General features: G+C 39.4%; 1 protein-coding gene across 4 annotated transcripts in view; it reads left to right on the forward strand.

Moving 5' to 3' along the window:
* Positions 1–21,037, forward strand: part of Znf148 (zinc finger protein 148) — a 107,675-nt gene extending 86,638 nt beyond the window's left edge. For all 4 annotated transcript variants that reach the window (XM_051191377.1, XM_051191379.1, XM_051191378.1 and 1 more), the window contains 2 exons: positions 16,007–16,125; positions 16,375–21,037. In XM_051191377.1, the coding sequence (XP_051047334.1) occupies positions 16,007–16,125; positions 16,375–17,973 (1,718 nt within the window). In that variant the 3' untranslated portion in view covers positions 17,974–21,037. The remainder of the gene's footprint in view (positions 1–16,006; positions 16,126–16,374) is intronic.
* The last annotated feature ends 6,622 nt before the right edge of the window (positions 21,038–27,659 follow it).

Consider the following 27,659-nt stretch of genomic DNA (forward strand, 5'->3'; position numbering starts at 1 on the left):
TATTGACTAGGTTTCTTACCTCCTAAAAATTTATTGCAGGGTCTGGTGAGGTGGCCTAAGTGGGTTACTGCCAAGATTCATAATGTTTTGTCCCTGGGACCTGCATAGTGGGAAGAGAAAATTGATTCCCACAGGTTGTCCTCTGACCCACACATATGCTGTGGTATATGTGATCCACTCCCCAGTCAATCAATTAATCAGTGTAATTTAACATGAAAGAAATTGGTGGCTTCTTGCAAATATATTTTCTTTATGAATATAGTAAGTGGTTGTGATGACATACTTCTGGTCTCAACACGGGAGGTAGAGTCAGAAGCAGGAATTCAGAGCCATCCAAAATGCTACAGTGAGCTCAAGGCCATTCTGAAGCTCCTGTTTTACAAACGAAAATATTAAGAGACATTGGAAAACATGTTGATCCTCTTCTCTTGACTATGACACGTTAACAACCATGCTAAGTAGCTGGACTGTGTGAGACCCTGTGACAAAAACAAACAAAACAACAAAACCCACCAGTGCGTGGTAGATACAGGTTAGGCACACAAGCATAGGGAGTAGCTGAGGAACCTGGGACATCACTTAGCTCGGGCTGGGCACTCACTCTTCTTCTGATAATGTACTTGACAGGCTAAGCCCCCACCTTCCTGTCCTGTACAACAGTACCCAACAACCCACCCTACCCAACACACAAACCTATACTCAGCTGCACCGTTTTCCAAACAAGTGTCTCCTGTAGCCTAGACTGGTATGTACCTAAAAATGACCTTAAATTGTGATCCTCCTGCTTCCACCGTAGAGTGCTGGTCTTGGAAACATGTGCTAGTATACCTAGTTTTATGAGGTCCAGAAATGAACCCAGTAACCCCAATTACTGTATTGGGGACATCTCATCTTATCCTCATAACAGTCCTCAGCAGCAAAGGTTATTCCTATGTTACAAATAAGGAAATTTAAGTTTTAAAACAATGTTAGTCATTTGCTGTAATATATACAGCTGGTTAATGACATCAACCAGCTCTTCTGAGTTCATGCTGTTAACCAGTTGCTATTGAAAGGGTACATCAAGCTCAAAGGAAAATTTAAATTGACAACTTCTGCATCTAACAATAGAAGCTTTTATTTTGTTTATTCAAGAATACTGGCAGCCCTGCATCTGGTCTATAGCCTATGGGTAATTGGGTATGCTTGCCTGAAATGAAGTCTGTGGAGCAGGTTGTATTTAGGATGGAGTAGACAGAGGCAAGCAGGATGAGAACTCTGACTAGGCAGGAGGAGTGGGTAAAGGAGGGATGACAAGGAAGATTGACTCGGGAATTATATTGGCTAATCTTGATGTCAGGTTAATGAGTGTCGGATTTCTTCTATGAGTATCATAAAGCACAGAACATTGAACAGCTATGTTCAGAAGAACAGTGGAAATGATGGCACTGTTGGGGTTATTTTGTTATTTGTAACTAATATAAGATTTTACTATTTAAGATTTTATTTATATTTTATCCAGATGAAAGTAAATGCATTTACCCTATTTATCTTTAGACAGTACAGAAATATTTCTTTCAAAAATTAAGACAGCATTACGAAACCTCAGAGGTGTAGTATTACCTCAGTTTGAAAATTAGATAAGGCTTAGAAACCATAGGTTATTACAGCAAAACAGGAAAGGAAAGTGATGTTTCTGGGAGCTTAGATCTCCAACTTCTGCATGTGAAGTTGCCTTTCTCAGAGCTGTTGTTTTATTTTATCAAAGTCTGGGTTAAGTAGGTCATCAGCATTCATGACCTAAGTGGGTTTGCTGATGTTTAGATTAGCTGACGAAGACTTCCTGTTTGTCAATGAAGTTTTTAATAACATTTAGCCTTAAAATTCATGTGTTTTATTTGAGTTTTTGACCAATAAAAATGTACTGTCTGGTTTGTACGTAATCATGGTGAAGAAGGGGGTGTAGAGTCATTAATTGAGTAAGTGTAAGCTCTTAGGAGGTTGCTCTGAATTCTTTGACAATCTTTGCATATCATCTCTGCCAAGTTTCTGTTATTTCCTAAAAATACTTTAATGTCATCATTTCAGCCCACATTTGAGCTTTTGAAAATACCGGATAATCTGTTTGCCCTTGGGTTTATTTTTGGAGTGAGTTTAACTTTCATTTCCCTTTGTCTTAAAGTCTTGTGCATAGGTGAATAGGATGGTTATGAATGGCATTTAAAAGGAAGAACAAATATGGGTGAATTTTATTAACAGTTTAATTCAAAGGAACTGAAGTCTGAACATACAGGACAGTGATTTCCAAATCCCCATCTACCCTCTTACAGCAAACTTACTTTTTGAAACTGATTTTCAAGTGAAATCCAGCATTGAAAGTTAGCAGAGAATAAGGCCTGACATTGATCCCCAGCAATAACAATGAAAATAGCAAAAGGTTTAATGGTTTTCCTTAGCTCTTGATAAGTCAGTAAATGACACCAGCTACTACAATCTGTTTCTACACCGTGATGCCTCAGACACCAAATGTGTGGGAGGGGCCTGTGGGTGTAGCTCAGTAGTGGTACAGCTTGTGTCTAGAAGAAGCATGATCTCAGGGTCAGTACCTAGAATACAAAGAAAAGGGTTCCCCACTCCACCCCATGCCATACTCCAACAACCAGTTTTCTAACTTCTAGGACACCATTTGTGCCCTGTAATTGGCTACAACTCTGACAGTACTGACCACTAGAGGTGCTCTGAGTGTTACTCATGTAGGGGCTTAATATATATATATATATATAGATAGATAGATAGATAGATAGATAGATAGATAGATAGATAGATAGTATTGGTATAAAGGTGTCAGATTCCCTGGAACTGGAGTTAAAATAGTTGTGAGCTGCCCTGTGGGTGCTGGGAATTGAACCCAGGTCTCCTGAAAGAACAGCTAGTGGTCTTAATTGCTGAGCAATCTCTCCAGCCAGTCCATGTAGGAGAGTATGATGAAATTGAAGGCTAATGAAGGCCTGATCTTTTTGAAGATCAGCTTCACCTTGATACTCTCTAGGGTCCTGCCAAAAGTCAACTCAGTAAAACAAAAGAGGCTTCTCTGACCCAGGAAATTCCCAGGGACTTGAGAGCTCTACTTCAGGAACAGAAGACACTTACTATGCCCATCACTGAGGAAGTTGGCCAGAATTTCAGATACTCTGTCAGGAATTAGAGTCAAAGACTGAATATTGGGGCAAAAATGCTGAATAATTACAACCACTCAGGAAGATATGAGCACTCGCAAAGACCAAGACCATCTTACACTGTACTAGGATGTTGTTAGTCTTTCTGCAAAAAGTCAGTGCTGAGTTACAGTGACTCAGTCTCTCCGGAACATACAGTCGCATAGTGTAAGTGAGTGAATACCATATTGAGTTAAATCTCATTAAGGCTTTTTAGCTTTTCTTTTAAAACTAGTTTCAAAACGTGGAAACATTTTAGTCTAACCTGAAGTGAGTCTGTCAAGTTTTGCTATAACTGAAGGTGGGAAAAATATCTACATGGAGCAGAGAAAAAATATTTGGTGGACTAATACAAAATTCGGGCAGTAAAAGCCATTTATAGTCGGGCTCTTTTTCATTGTGTTATCTGTGGGAACTGCCTTGTGGAACACTTGGAATTAGGAATGTCAATGAGAATTATTTGCTCTAGATGTGAGCCTGCCTTTTCCTGCTATATAATACTTTGATGTTTTAGAAGTGATAAAGTTTAGTGGGAGGGTTTTTTGTTTGTTTTTTTTTTTTTTTTTTTTTTTGACATTTATATATGCTTGTTTGTACATGTGTATTCTGATGAGGTTTAAAGGGCAGCCCTCAGGAGTGGGTTCTCTCCTTCTAGCATGTGGATTCTGGGAATTGAACTCAGTTTCTCAGCCTTGACATTATACATACAGTGTCTTTGATTACTTCTTGCATCACCAAATCTATTTACTGTCTAGTATTTATAGGAAATGTGTGCTGTCTCAGTTCTGCCCTTAATTCCTTCCCTCCCTACTTCCCTCTCTCCCTCTCTCCCTCCCTCCCTCCCTGATAGCATCTCACCATGTACCTCAGGTTGGCCTGAAACTGTGTAGATAAGGCTAGATTTTGAACTCAAGAGAACTACTTGCTTCTGCCTCAGAATGTGGGATATTAAAGGTGTGTACCACTACATTAGACCCCTGTCATTTATTTGTTTGCACTCATGGTCCCTCCTTACACTGATGGTTGCTAAACTACACTGTCGGTGACTTCCATTTCTTGGAACTATGTCCTGTCATGTTTGCTCACACTGTTACACTGTTAGAACTTGGATTTTAAGAGTTTAAGAGTCCTTTTCTCCTTCTCCACTAGCCCTACAATTCAGCCTCTTTTCTAACTTACTTTTTTTTTTCTATGATAAAACACTGACCAAAAGCACCAACTCGGGTGAGGAAAAGGGCTTTTTTTTTTTTTTTTTTTTTTTTTTGCATACACATTAGAGTCCACCATCAAGAGAAGCCAAGGCATGCACTCCAGGCAGGAACTGAAGCAGAGACCATGGAGGCAGGATGTTGCTTACTGGCTTGCTCCCTGGCTTTCCCATTTATCTCTGTACAGCATCCACAGAGGACTGGGACTTCTACATACATGAGCAATTAATAAGATGCCCACAGACATGCCCACAAGCCCATCTGATGGGTTTCCTTGTCTCTGGTTTTTCACATTGAGAATAGACTCTAACTGTGACATTCTACTTTGTCAATTTTGACATACAAACATCACTTTAAACTACAAGGCTTTCTTTCTTGTTCTTAATATCTCATATTAATATCCTAACATGAAGTACTTTTTAAAAAGTCACAGTCTTTTAAAAATTCCAATGATTTAAAAGTCCAAAGATCTCTTTTAAAATTAAAATAGCCATTATTTTCTTATTTCAGGAGGGAAGATCCGGGGCACAGTTAAATTCAGATCAAAGCAAAACCAGAGTCCAACAATGTAAATAGTGTCTGACATCTGGGACTACAACCTCATGGTTTTCTAGACCCTGAAGGGACTGAGTAGTCCCCTCTGCAGCCCCCCCATCTTCAGCACACATAGGGTCTTAGGTGGGCTCTGGCTAGCTTTACTCTACCCCTTCCTGCTATTGTAGGTGGGTACCCTGTGGTGCTGGAATTTCCAGTATGTTAGTAGCAACTGAGGCTGTACCTTCCCAGTGACCTCTTGGCTTCTCTTTTGACCATGCTGTATGATGACAAGCTTTAGCTTCTCCATGACCCCATCAGTACTAAGTATGGCTTTCATGCTGTCAGAACCAAAATGTATGTGATACTCTGCTTGGGTCCCATCTGCACCACAGCTTCTGTACTCAGCCCAAGGAATACTTCCCCAGAAGATGTTGCTGCAGTGATGCTGCTCTCTTGTTACTCACAGCTGACCCAGCTATCCAGTATCCATTGTCACAGTGAGGCACAGGTTTTGCTTCAGTGATGCTGAGTTCTTCTGACTCTTCAGTCCCGAATGACCAGAAATCGGAGCCATTATTCAAAATCTAACACAAATGGCCTGATACAGCCTTTGCTTCCTTTTAAAGCTAAACCTCCTTTGTCTGTCTCTTACAGTCTCTTACAAGTCTTCTGAGCTCCACAGAACAGTCCATAGAGTTCTGAGTGCTTGATGACTTTTCCATCCCACCCGTGAAGCAACATGGTCAGGCTTTTCACAGCAATACCTTACTGACTAGTAACATTCTGTGTTCCAGCTTTCTTTTCTATTGTTGGGATTAAACCTATTGACTAAAAGCAACTCAAGGAGACAACTCAGAAGACAAATAGCCTGTCTTCTAGGTAGTAGTGCTTTGAGGAGAAACTCTGGCAGCAGGACCTGAAGCAGGGACCATGGAGGAAGGCTGCTTTCTGCCATGATTAAAGAGCCCATCTGCCCAGATGTGACACCGCCTATAGTGCAGTGGTTCTATCTATGTTAGCAATTGAGAAAATGCACCATAGACCAATCTGATGGATGTGGTTCCCTCTTCCTAAGTGTGTCAGGTTGATAGCTGAAGGTACCTGTGATAGCCACCCCCATTTCATCATTTTCTGTAAATCTTCACTGTCTACTTCAGGTAAATTCTGTCATTTATCATAGCTACCTCCTTGCTTTTATAGCCATGTCTGTTGCCTTTTAAAAATGTTTTTAATTACTATTTTTATGTATATTGTGTTTTTGCCTGCATGTATATCTTTTCATCACTTGCAGAAGAGGACATCAGATTACCTGGAACTGGGTTTATAGATGGTGGTGAACCTAAATGTGGGTCCTAGGAATTGAATCTGGGTCCCCTGGAAAAACAGCCAGTTCTTGTCCTTGTAAGACTTTTGTGTGTGTGTGTGTGTGTGTGTGTGTGTGTGTGTGTGTGTGTGTGTGTGTGTCTAGGGTCACAGGATCACAGGGATTGAACTCATGATTGTGTTCCTAGGCAAGCACTCTACTACCAAGAGCTCCGATACCACCTTACTTGACTGAACTTTAATTTCGGTTCAATATAAAGGTATATTTTTGTTCATTGGATGTGGGCTAAAAAAAAAAAAACTATGTCAAACTAAGTCAATTTGCTTTACTGGTATTTTGTCTTTACATTTTTATTTTGTAAGAAGACAAGAGTGGTATGTGCATGTTACAGCTCATGTGTAGAGGTCAGACAACTTCCATGAGTTGGTTCTTTCCTTCATGAGTGTCAGTTTCAGGTTGTCAGGGTTGGCAACAAGCATCTTTGCCCACTCAGCCATCTCGCTGGCTTCATGAATGTGGATCATTTAACAATGGGTTCTGAATACCTCCTGTGAATGGTTTCTGTAGTTCACTCATCTGGAATGGGCCTATAGTTCAGTCAGTGGACCATTTTACCATCTGTTACTGTAATGAACAGTATTTATGTATTGTCCTGTGTCTGTGCCTTCATAGCATGGAGCAGAGCTGGGTAGTTGAACAGAGAATGTATGGCCCTTCAAAGCTATATTTAGAATGTGGTTTTGTTTTTTAGACACATTGAAACTTTTATTTTGTTTTGTTTTGAGACATGGTCTCACTATCTAGCTTTGGCTGTCATAGAACTCATGTTACTAGGCTGGCCTCAAACTCTAATCAGAGATTTGCCTGCCTCTGCCTCCCAGGTGCTGAGATGAAAGGCATGTGCTACCACATCTGGCTGTTTCATTTTTGGAAAATATATTATTGTGAAATAACTGGTCTATGTAGCAAACAGACATTTTATTTTATAAGAGGCCAGTAAACTATTCTAAAATGATTGTGCCATTTTATGTTTTTATAGTAACTGATGAGTTTTCAGTTTGTTCTGCCTTGCTTATTTGGTTTTGAGACAGGGTCTCACTATGTAGCCTAAGCTGGCTTCAAGCTCATGATCTTGCCAAGCACTAAGATTACAGGTGTGTGCCACCATGTCCCACTTGAGCCGCACCCTGCCATTGCCATGTGTATTTTGGCTGTTCTAACAAGTTTGTACTTTGTATTATTGTGGTATCCTAATTTAAAAATAAATTTTGTTTAATTTTATGTGTATGGGTGTTTTGCTTGCAAGTATGTGCATCATGAGATACACACCTGGTTCTTACATAGGCCAGAATAGAGAATTGGATCCCTTGAGATTAGAGTTGAAGATAGTTGTGAGCCACCATGTAGGTCTGGGACTCAAACTCAGGTTCTATATAAGAGCAGCCAGTGTTCTTTATTTTCATCTTCCTCAGGACCTAAAAGGTTGAACATCCTTTCATGTTCTTACCTTCATTGATTTAGTAAGAGCTATGATTGATTTTCACTTATTAAAGAAAATTTTGAGATTATCAGTTATAAAATTAGTGCTTTTTTTTCTGTAGATTGATGGAAAAGATTTAATTTAGTCTTTTCCTGGATAATGTAACAGTTAATATTATTTATCATTAACTTTGTATTTCTTATTGTGATATAAAAAACAGAAAGATAATGAATTTACATTAACATATTTTTGGAGATACATAGAAATGTATGTCTAAAACTGACAGATACTAGGTTTTGTTTGTCTTCCTATTGTAATTGGAACATGTAAGAAAAGGTTTTAAACCCAAGTTTTATTATTTAGTGCAAAAACCAATAATGTAGGTGAATGACTGTGGTTTAGTGTGCCTGTCTCCACCACCCTGCCTGTGTATTGAGGCTTTTGAGGGATCACCACCTAGTGTGCTAGCCTTGAAGTATGCCCTGGTCTTCTCCAGTGGCTCGTTTATAGCCCCTAAAGACCATTACCAGCCCTGCCTGGGCTCTGCAGCTAGCAACGACTTCTGCAGCTTGCTGTACTTCAGAGGAGCTGTAAATCATCTTGTAGGCCTCTCTGCCCTGGGTGAGTGACAGATGGGCCTGCTGCTTCTTTTGTCATCCACTTCACAGCTATGGCCTCAGTGCTGCAGTCCCCTGAGCACTTGGCAGAATGTCAACCAGTCCAGTGCCAGGCTGGTGCCAGCCCTTGTCTAGACCTGGCAAAACTACCGGCTTAGGCTTTTGTGTTAATAGGCCAGAGCCATGCCAGAAGCCTGGCTCTGTGAGCCAGGCAGGTATAGTATGCAGTGGACACTAGCAGGAGCAGGGGGAAGGGCACCCATCTTTCACTGTGCTGTTTTGACCCTTTAATTGCCTTACACAAACATAAAATGAAATCCAAGTGTATCTCCCCTGCAACACAAAACCTCATTATATTATTTCATATATAGTATATGTTACAAGCTTACATTTATGTATCATATATTTTTCTAGAAATATAGTTAAACTTTATTTTTTTCAAATCCCAGCTGAAGCATTGAAGATAATTTAAGTTGGCCAGGCATGGTGGCACATTTCTGAAATCTCAGTGTTTAGGAGGCCAAGGCTGGAGAGTCGCTGCAAGTTTGAGGTCACATGCCTGCATGTCATATTTCAGCCAGAGTCACAGTGTAAGACTCCATCTCAAACAATATGAATAAGTAAATACGAAAAAACACAACTGAGTTGGCAATTGTCATTGAAAAATGTTTTGAGTATGACTATTTTATACTTATAATTGTATAGAAAGATTCATGCTATACGTATAACTCAAGTGCAATTACCACATTTGTATGTGAAATCACATTGTAATTTCAGTTAAATACCTGAATTCGTGTTGACTAATCGAAAAGTCAATAAAACTCATGAACACTCGCCCCTCTTAGAAACAGTTCAATGAAGTTTTAGATGTACTGTCTTAATACTGTTAAGCTCTGTATTTCCAAATATTCTTTTTTATTGAAAATGGATAGTTTTTTTTAAATATAGTATATTCTGATCACAGTTCTTTCCCTAATTTCTCTGATCTTCCCTTTCCTCACCACCTATTCAACTCCCCGCCCTCCCTTTGAGACAGGGTTTCTATGTACATCAGGCTGGTCTTGAATTCACAGAGGTTCACCTGTCTCTTGTCTCTCCTGTGCTGGGATTAAAGATATGCACCATCATGCCTAACCTTTTTCTCACTTTTGGAAAAAACAAGCAACAAAACAAAACAAAAAATAGGCAAATTAAAATGTAACAAATGGGGGGCAGAAAAGAAAAGAAAAATCACAGAGGCTCATACAAGTGCAGAGACAAAAGCACATATAGAAAATCCACTTTAAAAAATTGGAAACCATTAATATATAAGCAAAAGAACAATAAGGTAAAAAATTTTAAAGTCTATCTCTCCCATCCCCAGACAGGGTCTTTCTATGTAGTCTTGGCTGTCCTGGAACTCACTCTGTAAACCAGATTGGCCTTGAACTCACAGAGAGCCACCTGCTTCTGCCTCCCAAGTGCTGGGGTTAAAGGTGTGCATTACCTTCAGGCTAAAGTAGCTTTCTTATCACTAACCAGAGACTATAGAGTCAAAAAGAGCAGGCAGGAAGCAGGATATAGAGAAGACAGAATCTAAGAATGAGGATAAAAGTGTGTAAAGAACTTGCTGATATCTGGCCTACACAGTTGAGGAAGAGAACCAACTGCATTTTGTAGTAGCTGTGTATGTCCACGCATGTGCACACATATAAAAACCCAAATGTGGTAAATATTTAAACAGCTATGTGATAATTTATCAACCTTAGTAAGCTTTGGATGTCCAAAAGTTTAAAAGAAAAAAATTGAGAATAAGAAATAGGAAGGAATGAAATGTTTTGGAAAACCATAGTCTTGGACTTGTGGCACTGTAATCAAGATTTTAACTGGCCTGCTGTCTTGTGTGCTTTGAGGGAGAATGTTTCCTCTTCAGTAGATGTGGCAGGAGGCATGTCAGCACTCTTGGGGGTGTATGAGGCTTTTTGTTTTGTTTTGGAGAGGTGGTGCACTAGTTACTTTCTGTTACTGTGATGAAACACCATGACCAAAAGAAACTTAAGGAAGATGGAGTTAAGTGTAGCTTATGGTTCCTGAAGAAGAGTCCATAATAGCAGTGGGGGCCATGACAGCAGGCAGCCAGGTGAATAAGAGAGTGAACTGAGGTTATAAACACAGGTGTTCAACCTGTGTGTCAGGACTCATTTGGTGTTCATATCAGATGTCCTGCATCTCAGATATTTACATTGTGATTCATATAACAGCAAAATTACAGTTATGAAGTTACTTAATGTTAATAGGCTTAGGGGCTTATACCAGTATATACACTTACTGTATAGCTTGGCTGATAGAAAAAATGAAGTGTAAAACTTGAATTGCTGGTATACCACTCCACAGGCTGAGAGTTTAAAGAAGACAGCACAGTATAGCAAGGCTTTATGGGGTGAGAGAGAGACAAAGACAGAAACAGAGATATGCAATGGCTGCATTCTTGTGTTGTTCAGCATCTGAGTAGGGCCAGTGGGTTTCAGCCTGTGGGTCATGATTCCATAGGGGCTTCGTGTGGCAGATATTCTACATATCAGATATGTACATTACTATTTATAGCAGTAGCAAAATCACACTTATGGAGTAGCACAAAATAATTTTGTGCTTGGGGGTCATTACAGCATGAGAAACTGTATTAAAGGGTCACAGTGTTAGGAAGGCTAAGAAACACTGCTATAAAACCTCAGAGCCCACCTGCAGTGATGTACTTCCTCCAGCAAGGCCATACTCCTGCAGGTTTCATAAGCTCCCCAGACAATGTCATCAGCTAAGACCCAAGTGTCCAAATACCTGAGCGTAGCGTCATTTCTTAGCCACTGTACAGTCTCCCCAGACTGGTCTCAAACTTGCTATATATCCGAGGATAGCATTGAATTTGTGACAGGCATGTGCTCCATATCTGGCCCATATTTCTCAGTCAGAGAGAATAGCAACCTATAGGTTATAGGTGGAAATAACAGCCTGGAAATAGATCAGAAGGAGACTTTACAATGTAAACTGTCAATACTGTATTTTAGAAAGTAGATAAAAGATGAATTTTACCAGAGAACTGCATCCTATGAAAAAGGAACATGGAAGTTCTAAAATTAAACAGTATAATAAGTGACATAACATACAAGCTTAATGGAGAAGTTGGTAGTCACTGAGAGAAAAAACAGCATGGAAAAAGAAAAAACAGATGAGCACTGGTGGAGGGCTATTTACTTGAGCAAGGACAACTTACCAGTGACTACACCACCGGGGAATGGACTCCTCCCACACATAACCATTAAGGGCCTCAGGGTGTGGTGGAGCCTTATGAGTTCTCCCCCATCCAAAATTGAATGTTGATGAGTGCAGTTTTGTGGAAGTCTGGAGGCAGTGTCAAAACAAAACTAAAAAAGAATAGCAAAGCAAGTTACAGTCAGTATATTCAAATGGGACAGGGAAGAAAAAATGATACAGTTCAAGTGTCCTTTACCCTAAATGCTTAGGACCCAAAGTGTTTAAAATTGAAATGGTTTAGATTTTGTAATACCTGTTTTTTCATAAGATACCTTAGGGTTAGACCCAAGTAAAACATGAAATTCATTGCCATTGCACACATAGCCTAAAGGTAATGTGATAAAAGCTTTCAATATGCCAGCACTATATTGTAACATACAGTGTAAGGTTATGTGTGGAATTTGCTTCTTGTTTTATTTTGGCATTCAGAAAGTTTTAGATTTTGGAGCATTTCCGATTTCAAAATTCTGGGTTAGAGGTGCTGAGACTATGCCCGAGTTGCTCCTAAAGCAGTAGAGAGGAGCAAAAGGAACAGAGACCAAATGGTCAAATAGCAAGCAAATAATGTATGATTATGTTTAACCCAAATTAGTTAAGAAAATATCCTAAATGTAAATAGCTTAAATACTGCAGAATAGAGTCCGACGGTACTAAAACAAAGCCCTGTGATCAAGTGTATTTGATAGGAAGTGTCTATAAGAAGGAAAAATAATAATAGAAAAGCCAACCGTTATCAGATTAGAGAAATCGACACATTCATTTCCTCAGATACTGTCTTTTCTTTGTCTGGGGAACATTCAGAGTCCTCACTAATAGAAATTGACAATAAATTGATTTAGACCATGGTTATCCTGCCCTGTTGTTGCTATTAGCCATCTTCCCTCCATCCCTGTCTCCCACACCCTTCTCCAGCTTTACTAATATGTTTCCTACTCTGAAATAAATTCTCTCCCTCCCTCCCTCCCTCCCTCCCTCCCTCCCTCTCTCTCTCTCTCTCTCTCTCTCTCTCTCTCTCTCTCTCTCTGTGTGTGTGTGTGTATATATATATAATTATATATATATATATATATATATAAAATACAGTATAAAGTATAGTTAATATGTATAGGCAAGTCTTTTTGTTTTTTTATAGCAAAATAATAAGACATTAGGGACCGGGAAATCAGCAGAAATTCTAAGGGCCCTAATTAAGGCCCTGATTAGGAAAAAACACATTCAGTGATGAAGAATGTTTGCTTTTGAGGATGGATTTGTATCCCTTGATACTCTATATAATTAGTAAGGAGGAATAGCAAGAATGCTGAGACGCCTGTATGCAGCCTTACACAAAGAGGAGGAAATCAGTGGAGCCAGCCGTGGGCTAAACCTGTGAAGGATGAGCCAAATGAATCTTTCTTTTAAATTATTTACTTCAGAAACTTGTTGCATCAAGGAAAAGGTAACTAATACAACTAGTTAGAAGGGCATTGTATCATTTTGTAGGCCAGGAAATGCCTCAAACTTGGGTAATAACAGTGGGATCAGTAGGATCTGTTAATTGGGCAAATACAAAACAACAGAGTAAAGTTGTACAGGCCTTTAGCTTGCACAGCTAAGTAAATAGTAGCACCATTGTAATCTAAGCTGTAGGTGAAGATCTTAAGTTTAGTATGAGATGTGATGTATTTGAGATGCTTAAGTATCAGAAATGTCAGGTGTGGAGAGATGACTTAATGGTTAAAAGCCACTGGCTGCCCTTGCAGAGGACCCAGGTTTAATTCCCAGAATACACGTGGTGGCTCCCAACCACATAACTCTACTTCCAGGGGATCTGACACTTACTTAGGGCCTCCCACCTCTGGGCTCACATGTGGTAAACATATGTACATGAAGGCAAGTACTCATACACATAAAATAAGGCTAAAAAAAGATTATATAGAATAGACAGATTGGAGGTGTGGGTCTGGAGATCAGAGTTGAGTGTAAGAGGGAGTGAACTTCCCTCTTGCCAAAAAAAAAAAAAAGATCATAGAATGAGAAAGGCAAAAGGCTGAGGGACGGATTCTAGAACTAAACATTTGTACTCAGAGGAGAGTCAGCCAGAAACAGCAGCAAGAAGGAGCAGTCAGGAACTGAGGGAGTATGGGTGTCCTAGAAGCCAGGGAAATTCAAGAAGAACAGTGTTGCCTAGCTGAGTGGCAATAAAAGGGTCAGCAAGATAATTGAAGAGAGAGTTCTTTGAATTAACAATTAACAATGGTGATTCCCAATAACCATTCTGGTCCTAGTGTGGCGGTACCTGCTGTAATCCTGGCATTTGGAAAGCTAAAGCATAAGGGCCTAAATAGCAAGTTCCAAGCCAGCCTGGACTGCATATCAAGACCCTCAACCAACAAAACAGTACAACATCAAAAAGAACTATTTTCATAGCGTAGTGGTTAAACCTAGTTTGAGAGAAAGTTTAAAGAGGAAGAATTGGTTCAGACTGTCAAAAAAATCAGATGATTATGCCAAGCTATATAGAGTTAGATTGTGCATGAAGCCTAGGTCCTTGCAATGCTTGCACACACAGTCTACCCAATAACACTGTAGTAGAATACAGAAGTGAAGTGACATCGACTATGGGTACTTCACAGAGAAAGCACTTTCTGTCAGCTGGCCAAGTCAAGACTCTGTAGCTCTGTTACCTTGGTCTCTGGTGAGGGCCCCTAACCATGTGAGTGATCAGAAGGCAAAACAACAACCATTTAGTTCTCTTGAAAGAAGTAACTGTAGGGGCTGCCAAACAAACAAACAAACAAAAGCCCTTTGAGGGTATTGTGGTATAGTTCTTCACACTAGACTCCATTTCCCAAAGATTCCATGTTGCCTCCCAGCACCATTTACATCAGGAGCTTTGTGGAACACATTCAGGCCATCACAGGTGCCCATCTGTTATCAGATTCTTACATCCTTACTCGTAGGCTGCTGATGGTCTCTGTTATGTGACCAAGATGAAATACCACAGTCACAACTAAGAAACCCCAGAGCTCCCTGGGGGCCAGTGTTATGCCTTTAATCCCAGCACTGGGGAGGTAGAGGCAAGTGGATCTCTGTGAGTTTGAGGCCAGCCTGACGTACAGAACAAGTTCCAGGACAGCCTCCAAAAGCTACACAGAGAAACCCTGTCTCAAAAAACAAACAAACAAAACAAAGGAAATAAACAAAAAACCCAGAGCCCTTGGACTATAGGAACAATGTTTGGGGAACATACTGAGATGATCTTTCTCATATATTATGCTTTCCTGAATGAGTTTTTAAAAGTCAAAAACTTACTGCTTTTCGTGTAAATTTTTATGTTAGTCTTAAATTCATTTAAATATTCTATATAGATTGGCTTCCTTTTCCAGCAGAGGTTCTCAAACCCTCCAAGGTAAAGAGCAGTCAAGAGATCTTCTCCAAAAGAAGTTTCATTCAACTTCTATATTTTTTTCATGGGGGAAGATGTGTCAGTCATTTTGTTTCTACTTTTGTTCAGCAGTTGCAAACACATCCAAGTGTCCAAATCAGGGACAAGACATTAGTACCACTGCTTTTTAATATAACCTATAGGAATAGTAGATAAGCTAGACAGGTAAATGAGGAAGATACAGGTCAAGGTCTTGTTCTGCAGGGTGCATGGGCTCCATAGTAAGAAGAAAATACAGGAGTCAACTGGAAAAAGTACTGCAGACAAATGCTTTCATTAGAATAGTGAAAGATACATGAAACTCAGGGCTGCATGCATGCTGTGCAGGACACACACCACAAATGGTTTCCCAACCCCAACCTTACTGTTTGTGTCAGTAAACTCTGTTGTAAGAGAAACTTTCTGAGGATCCACATGGTGGGAGGAGAACATGGATTCTCTCAAATTTTCCTGGCTACCTCCAAGTAAAAGTAGTGAGTTAAATATTGAAAAGGAAAAAACGAAGACTAAAATAGCTACTCCCAGGCTGGCAAGATATCTCAGCTCGTGTTGGTGCTTGCCATCAAGTTCAAATCTGAGATCTCCATGGTAGAAGGAGAGAACCGACTCCCACAAGTTATCTTTTGACCACCATATATGTGTATGGTACATGAATGGTGTATGGCGAATGAATGAATGAATGAGTCTCCAGGTGTGATAACAATAGTTTTTAAAAAAAATCTGTACCCAAGAATTACGTTAGGTTGCATCAATGACAATCTTTTAATGTGCCTGTTTTCGGCCTTTAGTATATGGAAGACTTTTTTTTTGGTCTTGTCATTTAAAAGGAGGAAATTATTGTGACTGTCAAATGCTGTTTAAGAGATTCTTTTGTCAAAGCAGTCCATGATTTGACAATATTTTGTTTTAAATTTTTTAAATCATGTATTAGGTGAAAAACCATTTCGCTGTGATGAATGTGGTATGAGATTCATACAGAAATATCACATGGAAAGGCACAAGAGAACTCACAGTGGAGAGAAGCCTTACCAGTGTGAATACTGCTTACAGGTAAGGGAGCCAGTTTGAATTTCCTACCTAACTGCAGTGTGAAATAAGTAATGGTTAGGTACCATTAGTACTGGAGCCATTTGAGACTTTAAACTCTTTGGTTAGATTTATAATAGAAACTTGATCAGTGCATTGTTTTAAAATTGTTTATATTGTTATTAATTATCTTGTTTCTTTTCTTCTCTTCTTTGTTGACAAAAAATCATAAAAACAACAACAAAAACCACTTCCAACCTCTGATTTCAACAGTATTTTTCCAGAACAGATCGTGTATTGAAACATAAACGTATGTGCCATGAAAATCATGACAAAAAACTCAACAGATGTGCCATCAAAGGTGGCCTTCTGACATCCGAGGAAGATTCTGGCTTTTCTACATCACCAAAAGATAATTCACTGCCAAAAAAGAAAAGACAAAAAACTGAGAAGAAATCTTCTGGAATAGACAAAGAGAGTACATTGGACAAATCTGACATGAAGAAAGACAAAAACGATTACCTGCCGCTCTACTCTTCGAGCACTAAAGTAAAAGATGAGTACATGGTTGCAGAATATGCTGTTGAGATGCCGCACTCTTCCGTCGGAGGGTCCCATTTGGAAGATGCATCTGGAGAAATACACCCACCCAAGCTGGTTCTCAAAAAAATCAATAGTAAGAGAAGTCTGAAACAGCCCCTGGAACAAAATCAAACCATTTCACCCCTGTCCACTTACGAAGACAGCAAAGTTTCAAAGTATGCGTTTGAGCTTGTGGATAAGCAGGCTTTACTGGACTCGGAAGGCAGTGCTGACATCGATCAAGTGGATAACTTGCAGGAGGGGCCCAGCAAACCTGTGCACAGCAGTACTAATTATGACGATGCCATGCAGTTTCTGAAGAAGAAACGGTATCTTCAAGCTGCAAGTAACAACAGCAGGGAGTACGCGCTGAATGTAGGTACCATAGCTTCTCAGCCTTCGGTCACACAAGCAGCTGTGGCCAGCGTCATTGATGAGAGCACCACAGCATCCATATTGGATTCCCAGGCTCTGAATGTGGAGATTAAGAGCAATCATGACAAAAGCGTTATTCCAGATGAGGTCCTGCAGACTCTGCTAGATCATTACTCCCACAAGGCTAATGGACAGCACGAGATTTCCTTCAGTGTTGCTGATACTGAAGTGACTTCTAGCATATCGATCAATTCTTCTGACGTACCTGAGGTCACCCCATCAGAGAATGTTGGATCAAGCTCCCAAGCATCCTCGGCAGATAAAGCTAACATGTTGCAGGAGTACTCCAAGTTCCTGCAGCAGGCTTTGGACAGAACTAGCCAAAATGATGCCTATTTGAATAGCCCGAGCCTTAACTTTGTGACCGATAACCAGACCCTTCCAAATCCGCCAGCATTCTCTTCCATAGACAAACAAGTCTATGCAGCCATGCCCATCAATAGCTTTCGATCAGGAATGAATTCTCCACTAAGAACAACTCCAGATAAGTCCCACTTTGGACTAATAGTTGGTGACTCACAGCACCCGTTTCCCTTTTCAGGTGATGAGACAAACCACGCCTCTGCCACATCAACCGCAGACTTTTTGGATCAAGTGACTTCTCAGAAGAAAGCTGAGGCACAGCCTGTTCACCAGGCTTACCAAATGAGCTCCTTTGAACAGCCCTTCCGTGCTCCGTATCATGGATCCCGAGCTGGGATAGCAACTCAATTTAGCACTGCCAATGGACAGGTGAACCTTCGGGGACCAGGGACAAGTGCTGAATTTTCAGAATTTCCCTTGGTGAATGTAAATGATAATAGAGCTGGGATGACATCTTCACCAGATGCCACAACTGGCCAGACTTTTGGCTAAAAAAAAAATGTGTAAATAATACAGGCACTTTAGAACAGATTAATCGAGAGTGGGGTTACTCTGTGTAAAATGGAGTGCTATACAGATTTAAGAGCAATGCGTTCATAGCAAGCTGATAAGAATAGCAAGATAATCCAATACCTGCATTTCGTTTGGTTAGTCCGCATTCCTTGAACTGCCTTACGTGTTGTCACCGTTATAGAGCAATGCATTACTTGTTTTAGATCAGAACCTTGCTATTGACCCACACCAAGATAAAAAAGGAAAAGACTTTCGCACAATTGTTTCCTAACTGATAACATTGTACATTCTTAGGAGAGTAGTAATTGTGTGAAATTTCCTCATACTGTTTCTACGTTTTCAGCATAGTATTGCACTTCAGCAGGGAATCCGAGGACACTTCACAGACAGTGAACTTAAAGTTTCCATGTCAAGAGATTATGGCTTAAATAAGTAGTTTGTCCTATAGGGGGGAATAAAAAGAAACCACCTTAAAAATGATATGCCATATACCCTTGATTTTCATTTTGCATTATATTGACATGTGTTTTTTTTTTTTTTTGAAGAAAAAAGTAATAAAAATCTGATAGTCTAAGACTCCGCTATTTAAAAGCCTAATTACTTTTAAAGTATGCATACTTTCAAAACTTTTACCAAAACACACAACTGTAGAAGCATTCACTTCTCTATGGAAGTATGCATATTGGTGTCAGTTTCTTTGTACAGGTATACTTAGATATTTTTTATGATTTTTCATGTGCAAGTATCAAGGTTTGAAGTTTTAGTAAAAAAATACTCTGTAGATTACATTCCCAAAAATAAAAAAATGCTTACACGCAATGTATATTCCACATTTTAAAGCTGAGATGTATTTCACTTTACACACTTCAGTTGACGTAGAGCACTTAGAATTAATCGGGTATTTTTGATTTCTCAAAGTTAAAAAATAGATTTTTTTTAGGTTTGATATGGTTGTGTCATAATCATCTCGTAATTGACAATTTTGCTTTTTGGCAATAAAAGGAAGTTGGGATTTCTTTGGACTGTAAAACCTGGTCTAATTCTCTTTCTGGACTCTTGATAGATTGGATAATTAAACAGTATCCCCCCCCCAAAAAAAAAAAAAAAAAAAAACTAAAGAAATGGGCATTTTAATTGCTTACTTAAGTTACTTTTAAGTGAATACTGCTCATGACAGTTTTACAAAGAGGAAGTGCTTAGTGGTTCCAGTAATTGCAATTTCTTTTTCAGCTAGATGAGTGATCGGAAATTTTTTGTTGCATTTCAAAATCTAAATAAACTACAGACTTTATCCTTATACGAAGAATGTTTTTTTTTAATATATGTATACTTTGTCTTAAAATAATACAGCATGGTACAATAAATAGTGTTTTTATATATACACACACACACATATACACTTTTATGAAGAATGATGGTTTGAGTTACACGTTGGACAGTTTTAATTTTTGGAGACTTAACATTAGTTACACTGACCGCTGTCTTCTTTTATTCGTTCCTCCTTTTTGGGTCTTGTACTTCAGATTTCTGCCATCTTTATCACAGTGCCAGTGGTAACCTGAAACCAGTGTCCTTGGGAGATGAAGCTTCGTTACCTTCCATTTTGACCCTGTAGACCTGCGTGCTCTGTTTCAGTGTTGAATATGTTATACATTTAAATTATTTTTCTTTTATTTAATGTTATCCCAAGACTGTTCTCATAAAGGAAGGGAACAAAGGAATTACCCCCATCCTTCACTTACACTCATTTATTTTTTTAATGTTAGTGATTTTATGACAAGGGATATAAGTTAATGTTAATGTGGTTTCCTCTAAACTTTGTTATGAAACTTTGCTTGAAATCATACTTTTCCCACTTGACAGCTTTGCTGTTGGATCTTTGAGAACTTTAAGACTTCTTTGAAGTAAATATTTTAAGTTCTGCATTATTGGTCTGAAGACCAATGTGGCACATCACCTCAGTGCAGGAATGCTTCATCAGATGAGGTGTTAGGGGACCGCGCTCAACCTTGATGAGTGTTTGTGTTTTTCTCATAGTACTTTTGGTAAGAGTAGACATTGATTTCCTAAGTTGAGCCTGATTTTTTTAAAAGATGTAGTTCTGCTGAGAACTTGATGTGCTTCTTGTACATGTAAGGGGGTTTTGTTTGTGACATCACCAGCACAGGTTTGAGAATGACAGTTGCTGAGCAGTTCAGGTATGCTTAGGAAGAAAAACCTAGGAATAAGCAAGTTCTGTAAACAGAATTTTAGGCGTTGCATTCCTGTCATAAACATATTTCTTTAAATCTACACGATGGCAGACTTTCCTACCAGGTCATAACATTTAAGGTAACCGCTAGCCAGCATAATTTACTGACTTACATTTAGGTGTAGTCATCACTCTTACTGTGAAGTCCTGAATGCCTGCCAGGCTCCGCCTGTTTCATCATCATGCGAGAAGCATCTCAAAAGTTTGGGTTTCTCCACTTTGGTTCAGAAAGCTCTGGGCATTAGAGGGAGGAAGTGGCCCTGTGTGCTGCTTTAGATGGATCCCTGTCAGTTCACACTTCTCATCTCTCTCAGTGAGCAAAGTCTTGTAGAGGAGCAGCTTCTAGTGCCCTACGCTTCTGTTCTGCATGGGCGTGTTCTGCTTTCTCTCACAGGTCCTTCCTGCTTCTGTCTGGGCTGGGGAATCTTCCACTAGACAAGGCAGGAGCTCTCCAGCATCTGAAACATTGTTGCTTTTTGAGCTTCAGTTGTACTGGACATTATTTCATTGGGTTTAGAATAGCTGAGTGGCTCCTACATTTCTTTTCTCTCTCTCTCTACAGTGCGCATGTGCTACCTAGTCAGGTAGGAATCCACCATCTTAGCTCTGACTCAGGGTACCAGCAATGGGTCGTTTTATCTCCTATGAGGTAGAAGAGGCCTTGTGCTCAGGGCAAGCTTTCATTCCCACAGATGAGAGACACTTGCAAAGTGCTAGTGAGGTTAGATCTTTTGCCACTTCTTTGATTTTATTGATTTGGGTTTTTAAAGGGCTGTTTAAAAACAAACAAAAGAGGCCGGGAACCTTGGAGTGGGCACACAGCCTGCTGCCCTCCCTAGGACCTTTAAAGTAGAGCTCGTCTTTCCCGTGTGTTTACTTGAAGAAGCACTATTAGAATCAGTGAGAATATATTTGAGTCTGCAATTTAATTTAAACCTTTTCCGTTTCAAATTGCTTTATTTCAGGGAAATAATTTTCCAGTTGTTTTTGCTATATTCTGCAAATAAAAACCATATGTTTCCTTTCTCCAACTAAACTTTGGTAGGAAACAAGCTAAAGCAGACAAACATTTCTTGTTGTGTTTGTTGCTTTCTTTAATCCAATGGATAAAAAAAGTAAAACCCTGTAAACATTATTTTATTTTTTTATGCAATACCATGCTGTAAATATGGTTCATCAAGTAAGGATGTACCTATGATTGAATCTTTAATTCTGCACAGTTAGAGTTTATATATAAACGTGTCTTGACAATCAAGGACTTTGATGTGAGTCTTCCTTTATGATGTTTATTAATGTTATGCATTCCATTTGTTTGAAGTGAGTACCAATGTGCTAATTTGTATTGTCTGAAAGTATGTAATGTTTTTACAGCTTGTTTTTAAGACTCTGTAAATATGTACAAACCAATCACAGTACGGCTTTATGTTAGAAGGCGTGTGATGTTGTACTGTATGTAAGCAATAATACATAGCAGTGCTAACTTTACAAGTAGCATCAGGAACGTTCTATAGAAACATTTCAAAGTTGTTAGTTATCCTTACTTCATTTAATAATGATTATCTTTAATCAGTTTTTATAAGCAAATTCCATTGTTCCTTCTGTTGGAACGTAACACTGTTTACACAGCATAATTGACGTTGCAGGGGAGACAGGCTAGACCTGGCTTCGTCTGCTCTCATTCTCACTAAGCATTGAATGGCCTTACCACTCTTGTGCAAAGACGGAGGAAGACCACAGAACTTAGTGCCCATCACACTGAAGGAAGGGATGTGGTATTTTTGTTTTTTTGTTTTTGTTTTTGTTTTTCTGCTTCTGTACCGCTACCTAACTTTGTGGTTTGCTTTGGGTTTGGGTTTTAATATGTGTTTCTGTTTTAGATTCAAGCCCGTAAGTGTTCAGGTAACTTTGGTTCAATTGTGAAGTAGATAAATTTCTTCATATTTCATAGCTACATTTCAATGATTCTAAACTTTCTACTTTGATTTTTAGATACTTTTTTTCAAGCTTGATTTCTCAGCTGACCAGATGAATTTACTCAACTTCAATACAAAGAAAGACAAACTTAGCTTGAAGTGAGTAGATACTATACTGTACAGAACAGCTCTCTGAACACCCGTCACTGCTTTAGAAATGAAGCCGCCAATTTATAACTGATTCTGACCTACATTTTATAGGGAAATGTTTTTAATGCTAGTCATTTATATAATGTGCTTTGAAGGATTTGCTAGTCCACTCCTGTCACTTTTTAGTACACTGGTACCTTTTCTATGTAATGTATGCTTTTTATTATTGTAGCAAAGCATTTCAGTAGAAAGACTTTTGCAACAATATGGGGGAAATTTTTCATTGTCGGGTTTGAATTATACTGGATTTTATCTGTCTAGTCTTACTTGTCTTTATTTTAATGCTGTCTGGAAGGGACCTTGGTACCCAAATAAAGCAGGTTAACCTCATTGCTTCAAGGGCATACTGTGTAGTGCTGAGTTTCACCTGGAAATCTGATGACTTTGAAAAGAAAAACACATTTATAAAAATTGTACAGAAGAAATTAAATGTGTGATGGAAATTCTGATGGTGGAGCACGTTGAATTTTCTGAGACATAGTGTTATTTTCCTGGAATCCCTTATGCCTTCTTTGTATTCCAACCAATAAAAGAAAACCTTGTCATTGAAAGTGGTAGGCTGATAGGACATTATGATTATACAGTATTACTTTTCCTGTCTTACTCTCTGACCCCTTCTCCGTCACTGTAAATTTTTATTTTCTATTTCCTATTGCTAATTAAACATGTATATAATGTAGAGGCCGTTGTATAAAACTGAATGAATTGGGTTGCCATGCTTGAATGGGTAGCTACATGGAAATATTTGATGGATAAGAGTAAATTTACTTGGGAAAGGGAAGGCCATAGCAGACGGTTCCTGCACCCCTAGGGGGTCAGTGGGAGAATCAGCTGCAAACTCAGTATCAGACAAGAGGGGCTTTCCTTCCCTTCCCCCAAAACATGAGCACTAGATTTCAAAGTCTACTCAGGTGAAATCGCTTCACAGTGAAATTTAACCACATTGAAATTTTCACTGTTAAATACTATATTTGTGATATTTTTAAATACAAACTTTTACACTGCGGTCAGCAGCCTAACCATTGAAATTTAGCCAAGATATTTTAAAATATAATAGTCCTCCATGTATAATTGTTTTTAAACAATTGGGAGGATTTTTTTGTTGTTGTTGATTTTTTTTTTATTGTCATTGTAAACAAACAAAAACAAAACCATCTTGCTTGACCCCACATTATACCATGAGTGAATCACTGAGCCATTTGAATACAGTGGTAGCTTGTTTCATGCCTGGTCATGAGACATGAACTGACATTATGAGGTTTAATGAGTTCATAGCTTTTGGTACTGTCGTCATGGAGTTCACCTCGCCTCTTGGAGTTTATAATACCATTTTATGTATTGTGATACTAAAGGAAGCTGTTTTACTTTATTTTAAATTGACTTATTAGATTAACTTATATTTGCAAATTCTGCATTTTAAATGTGGATACTTGGCTGTTTGAAAATAAAATACAGAATACAGTTTTATGAATAATTTTCTAGCTGAATTTTTCACAGTACTTTGAACCAAATGACTGATGGTAAATATGCAAAAAAAAAAAAATGTGGTACACAGTTATTGAGAGGAAAGGGTGTCCATGTGGAATTACTGGTTCCATGGGTTAAGTAACAATATCAGGGCCTTTACTGTGGCTTGCTATAGAATATCACTAGTTCCAAGATCAAGTTAACTGTTAACTGTCATCAACTCCTTCAGATTGAACCATGTTGAACATAGAGCTAAGATGTATGACTTTTCCTTTAAAGATAAGACTCCATTAACCTTTTATCAGTAGTACACATGGGATTTCTGTTTTCCTCCAGTAGTATAGATAGATTAGTTTTCATTCACCAACCACCTTGCCAGGACCTTGTCTCCCGACCATGAGGTGTGTTGTGAGAAAGCAGTCTGCAGTTAACAGTGCTGCTTAGGTCCCTGGGACAAACTTCAGTCATTGGCCCTTGCCGAAGTCAGTGCTCAGACCCTGGCTTATTAGCATGGTGCTGTAACCAACTACGTAATGGTACCACTGATGGTCTACTATTGCATTTCCTAGATCCCAGTTCTTGAGTGATTTGGCTTGGTGGGGAGAGGGGTGGGGAGGGAGATAACTCTACCTGACACTTCTCCCACCTTCTGAAGATTATACAAAAAAATAAATAAAATAAAATTGAAGTCACTTGAATTAATGTGTTGTCACTGAGTCTTACTTGATTATTCTGATTAATGTCTGGATAGAATCTACACTTCCCAGCTGTTTAGTTCCCTGCTTTGCTGAACCTCATGGCTATTAAGACCTCACATCCACTCCTGGGTCAAGAGTCAGCAGAGGTGAGAGCCTTAAGTGAAGTAAAAAAAAGAGGGTCTCGGTAGCTTTCCCTCTCCACCTGCCCCACCCCGTCATTTTAAGATACAATGGGTAATTAGGACAAGACCTTTTATCCATAGACTTAGGCAGATAGATGCATGCCTTTGTGTAAGGACTGGAATGGGGGGAAAATGTGACTGTAAACAACATTTTCAGATGCCTGGGAAAATGCAAGTTTTTTAAAAATGGTCTTGACTTGTAAAATGGAGAACATTTGAACCTTTGCCTGTTTACTCACTGACACAGATGAGCTTTTAAAGTTGTAATCTTAATGTTCCTAACTTCTCTGTTCTTAATGTGAAGCCAGTGTCCTTGCGGTGTACGGAAGGGAGCCAAAGGGGAAGCCGAGATAGGGCTTGTGATTCCTGTTGACTGGGATCTTCATTGGCTGGGGCACAGAAGCTTCACGTACTTTGCAGACACTGTGCTAAGTGCAAATAATAGATGGCTGAGGCTACTAGTGCCTTTTTAAAGATTATCTATTTAATGTGTTTTGCCTTCATGCATGTCTCTATGCGCCATGTGAGTGCAGCGCTGGTGGAGTGCGGAAGAGGGCATCAGATCCTCTGTAGCTGGAGTGTTGGAGGCTGTGAGCTGCCATGTGGGTACCGGGAATCGAACCTGGAGCCTCCAGCCTGGCTCCTGGTATCTTAGGAAAACAATGATTGTGGTATCAACTACAGATTACATGTCACAGTGTTGGGCTTCATATGACTGAAGCAAACACCGAGTTTAAAGATGTGTCCATACTGTGCTGCGTTCTTTAAGTCACTGTCCTCAATAAATGGGTAAATGGGCAAGTGTGGTTATTCTTGGCTTTAACATGATTTTCTAAGGGAGGAAAATGGAATTTAACAAGTCAGCTGCAGAAGCTAAACTATGTGGAGACCATTATAGAGGAAACAACGTTGTCAAAATTTACCCTCAATGGAAACAACCAAATTTATGGGTAGTATTCAAGCCTGGAGTGTGCAGCTGGTGTAATAGTCTGAAGGAACTGGCCTGTTATGGGTCTGGGTAGTCAATGCTCTACGGATTTCCAAATGAGGGGAAGCTATCCAGAGGATCACCTTTTATGCTAGGATGCTGGAAGCCAGTGCTGGGGGTGCAGCTAACAGCCAAGGCTGGTAGGCACGGCCCCCGTGGAAAGGCTCTACTGTGTTGATTGCTCTGTGCTTAAACACTGCTGCAGGTTCTTTCAGACTACAGTTGAGTTTACAGCACTCTCCCGTTTCCTTCAAGGTCTTCGAGCAACTGTAAACTCAAACTTCCTTTATGCTGGTGTCTCTTTGTGTGTGGCAGCTGCAGTACCATAACTTCTGCCAGCGAAAGAATGAAGCTTACAATGATTGCTAGAGCACCGAATGAAATAGCAAAGGACCCAGCAATGAACAGGGTCAGGGCAATTCAGGAGCTCTCAGATGGCAGGGGGAAATGGGGGATGAGATGGGAGGTGTATATTTTTCCCAATTGGGCCTCTTGGTTTAAGAGTGGATGTTGGTGCTCAATGCATGAGGGGAATATAGAGTTCGGAAGACTTAGGTAAAAATTGTATTGCTTAGGAAATGCCAACGCATGAGAGGTGATGCTTTAAATGAAATTGTTGAGGACCATGGTGAGACAGTGGGATGTGGTTTGGTCATATTCTCCAGGCTATGTGGGCAAAAGGAAGTAGAATGGGTCTTAACAGTCAAGGGACTTGAACTGGTTGTCCTTGATCTTACTAAACTACCTGATTGAAGCCATTTAACTTTTCTAATCCTCAGTGGCTTCCAGTTACACCATTGACAATCTCTCTGTTTTGCCATCAAATTATTTGGGGCAGAGATGTGTAAACTATAGTGCAGTAAGTAGATTAGATTTATGTGTGAAAGGCAAGAAATGCTGGGAAAATGCTGGTAGCCTTAGTTCATGTGAAGCATGGCATTAGGAAGTTGTGACTGGCAGACCACACAAGTTGAACAACTTCAATCCATAAATAAACATCCCCAAATCCAAGACTTTGCGCCCCAATGTCTTAGAAATGGAGAATTTCAGTACCTTCCTGATGGATTGCTGACAAGATATAGGCACACTAAAAGATGTCTCATTATGGTTATGAAAATATTCCAAATAAATTTTATCCCAAGCGTTTTGTATGCTCCACCTCCACATCCTTCCGAAGATTGAAGATAGAATGTCTTCCTTTGACCATCGAAAAAGGAATTAGCAGACAAGGTGGGTAAGAGTACTGTTAACTTCTGGAAACAATAGTTACAATCTGGGTTTGCCAACAAGTATTGCAAAGATGTCAGGACAGAACTTCAATTCAGGAACAGATTTCAACAAGCTAGATTAAAGCAGAAATTATTCTGAGGCCAGAGAGAGAATTCATTTGCTACAGGGTGTGTGTGTGTGTGTGTGTGTTAGGGAGATGTGCACATGAATACAGGTGCCCAATACAAGCGAAAAGCTGTCAGATCCCTTTGAAACTCAAGTTACAGGTTTGTGAGCTGCCTGACCTAAGTCCTCTGCAAGAGCAGTGTGTGCTCTTAACCATTGAGCCGTTTCTCCAGCCCTCTGGAGACAGGCTGAACATTGCTTTGTATTGCAACGTAGAAGAAATAAAAAACAGAAATACTCTATAAAAGTAAGGGAATAAATAAAATCGAAATGGAAGTCTACAGTTGCTCACATATGTCTCTTTGGAAGTGTCTATTTTTTTTTCTTATTAAGTTGATTTTTGTTTTTCATCATTTCATCCCCACCTTCCAACCCTTGTTAGTTCCTTTATTTTCACCTTGTGACATAACCGTGTATGTGCTGTCTCAGGTACATGCTAAAGAACTGAGTTACACTATAGGATGTCCTGCTGCATTAAGGTTAGCATGTGTTTTCAAATAATGATAGTAAAGAAAGATGCAAAATATTAACTTCTCACTGAGATCAGGAACCCATGGGTTA

Source organism: Phodopus roborovskii, unplaced genomic scaffold (genome assembly GCF_943737965.1).
Source record: "Phodopus roborovskii unplaced genomic scaffold, PHOROB, whole genome shotgun sequence".
Classification (NCBI taxonomy): Eukaryota; Metazoa; Chordata; class Mammalia; order Rodentia; family Cricetidae; genus Phodopus; species Phodopus roborovskii.